Source organism: Amblyomma maculatum, chromosome 1, assembly GCF_055883805.1.
Source record: "Amblyomma maculatum isolate TAMU_Amacu chromosome 1, ASM5588380v1, whole genome shotgun sequence".
Taxonomy (NCBI): domain Eukaryota; kingdom Metazoa; phylum Arthropoda; class Arachnida; order Ixodida; family Ixodidae; genus Amblyomma; species Amblyomma maculatum.
Window position 1 is genome coordinate 100,181,498 of NC_139344.1, and position 2,695 is coordinate 100,184,192.

At 49.8% G+C, this 2,695-nt stretch overlaps 1 protein-coding gene across 1 annotated transcript; it reads left to right on the top strand.

Moving 5' to 3' along the window:
• Positions 1–384: 384 nt before the first annotated feature.
• LOC146203313 (uncharacterized) lies at positions 385–1,426 on the top strand. The gene is made up of 2 exons (XM_084588667.1): positions 385–396; positions 1,097–1,426. Exons 1-2 carry the CDS (start codon positions 385–387, stop codon positions 1,424–1,426), a joined length of 342 nt encoding a protein of 113 aa, XP_084444793.1.
• Positions 1,427–2,695: the final 1,269 nt, after the last annotated feature.

Sequence of the window (2,695 nt, forward strand, 5' to 3'; positions counted from 1 at the left end):
GGAGAGGGACAGGTGACCAGCAGAAATAAGGCGCGTTAATTTTTGCCACTGTTTGCTTCGGCACCACCTTTGATACAATGCCCGCGAGAAAAAAAAAAAAAAAAAAAAAAAAAAGAAAGCCGCCCTACCGGTTTCCGAGCTCCGGCGGCGGCCGCACGGCGACAAATTACTTTTCATATTAGCGCTTGTCCACGAGTGGCTTATATCAATGAAACGGTCGGAAGCGGCGAGAAGTGGAGCAGAATTTGGGTCCGAGGAGAAAACGGAGTAGGGAGGGGACAGGCTTTAATGGGACGGGCGTTTCCGGCCTCTCCGGGGTATAAAAGCGGCACTGAGGAAACGGACAGCATCACTCCACCTTCAGAGCTAAGCACAAGCCGAACCATGAGGACCCTGGTAAGTACCGAGCTAGCCGCCGAGTTCTGTTTGGGACCCTGCTTCCAGTCCGGCGAAGAGCGCGGCCTTCCCGCCGCTCTCTCGCCGCGGCCGCTGACCAGCTTAGCAAGGGCGTTCGCCCGGCACCGCCTTTGCTTTAGCGTTTTCTTGCTCGCAGTGCGCCCCTGTATGTCCTCGGTGAGCAATGCAGTGACTCCTCAGCTGTCGTTGTTCACCCGGACCTCAGGGTCTGAAGTTAATGCTCTCGTGAGGTGATGTCGTAGTTAAGGCTGTGCATGTTTTCGGTGCTAAGATCTATCTTTGTGCATGGTATCGGTGATTTGCATTCAGTCGACCGGGGAATGAAGCTGGAAAGCCAGTGATCGCTGACATTGATAGGCAGTGCTCAGCACCTTGTACCAGCTCATTCTTCTTGTAGCACAGCAGGCAATTAAATGTCCAGTGTCGATTATCCGTTCAGAAGTCGGCAAGGCTGCCTGCATAGTCAGCATTGACCTTTTAAGCGAACAGAAAATCCTAGCGCGTGACACTAATAATCTTGTCATCCGGCACTGACATCACGTCTGACGCATTCACGTCACGTGAGCACAGGTCTTTTTCTAAAAGCGCAAGTGAGCTTAACAAATTAACAATGAAATGACCCTCACAACCGCACGCAGTCGTGGGTGTACAGAGTTTCGCGCTCTTTGGTTCCTTCCAGGTTGTCGCCCTCCTTGTCTGTGGCCTGGCCGGCGTCTGCCTTGCTGGTCACTTTGGTGGCATTGAACTCGGATATGGTGGCGGCTTCGGCGGCGGCTTCGGCGGCGGCTACGGTGGCGGCTATGGCCATGGCCTGGGCTACGTCAAGACCGTTCCCGGACCCTCCTTCCTTGTGAAGACTGTGCACCAAGTGAACAGGCTTAGCCACGGAGCTCACCTTGTCGGCGGCCACTACGGAGGAGGAGGATACGGCGGCGGCTTCGGTGGCGGCTTCGGCGGAGGGTACGGAGGCTTCGGCGGACACTACGGCGGATACGGTCTGAAGGGATGAGTGCTGGATATCACGCCTTTAACGGCAAAGAGCAAGATGACAAGCCACAAACACCGGCACCCGTTATCTTCTCCCTGTAAATTTTGTACAAATGCTGCGGCTTTTAAATAAAGACTGAAAAGTTGTTCCAAACGTATTTCTCATGTCTTATTTCGAATTGTTTCTTTTTTCTCTCACTTCACTAGAAACGTTAGGTGCCGCTGTTAATGGCGCGTCATTTTGTGGAGGGGATATGACACGCAAGGTTTGAAATTGCTTCGTTCGGCAGCTTTGCGCTACTAAGTCCAATACTTGCATTATTAGACGCCCCGAGAAAGAAAAATCAGGACGCGCATAACTTTCATCTGAGGTTGTTTCCCTCTTCTTATAGAAAGTGGAGAAACAGGCCACAATCTGGTTTAGTTTAACAAGCGCTGTACAGTTTGAAAAAGGAGATAAACTTTGGATTCCGCTAAACTTGTACGACCGAAGATAGCCTTTAAATATGATATATATTTAACTTTTCTGCACTTTTCAATCATAATACTTGACTGCGTTTGTGCAGGGAACGAACGACAGTGTCAAGCAGCAAAGGAGACAAAACGGGTATGCAAGAGAGCCCTGCGTACGTACTGTTTTGAAATCTTATCCACACATGTGGCTTTCACTCTAAAGCCTCGCCTTTTTCACATCAGTTTGCTCATAGCATAATTTCAATGGCGTTCTACAAATACAAATAAAACACTCACTCGTATTAAACGTTGACGGAGGGATCGAATTCAACAATGGGAGGGGCTGAGGGGAAGAGAGAGGCAGCAAGGTTGCTCTCATGCAGATGGCTTGTACATTTGGTATAGCTTGGGGCTGCCAAAAAACCCCTCCTGCACCTCTAATAGCACAGCATTTTAATGCCTTTTACCGATGCGGTGAACTCTGTGAGAAGTGGAGTCATCTTATTTTTTTTTTTTTTTTTTTGCGGATACCCAAGAAGAAAACTGCATAGCCCACCTGCCCCTCTTTCCGGTGGCTCAGTGGCTTTGACGCTCGGCTGCTCATCTCAAGGTCACGGGTGCGATTAAGGCCGCGGCGGCTGTATTTAAATTGAGTCAAAGCGCAAAGGATGCACGCGCGCTGTACGATTTCAAATACTACAACTTTTTTGACCAGATAGATTGCTCCATTCAGGCCAGCCGCACCTCAAAGAATAGTAGAATTACAGCCTCCCCTCCCCTTCGCCGTCTTAGGAACACATACACCTGTACGCACACTTTCTCGTTTCCTTTTTTTTTT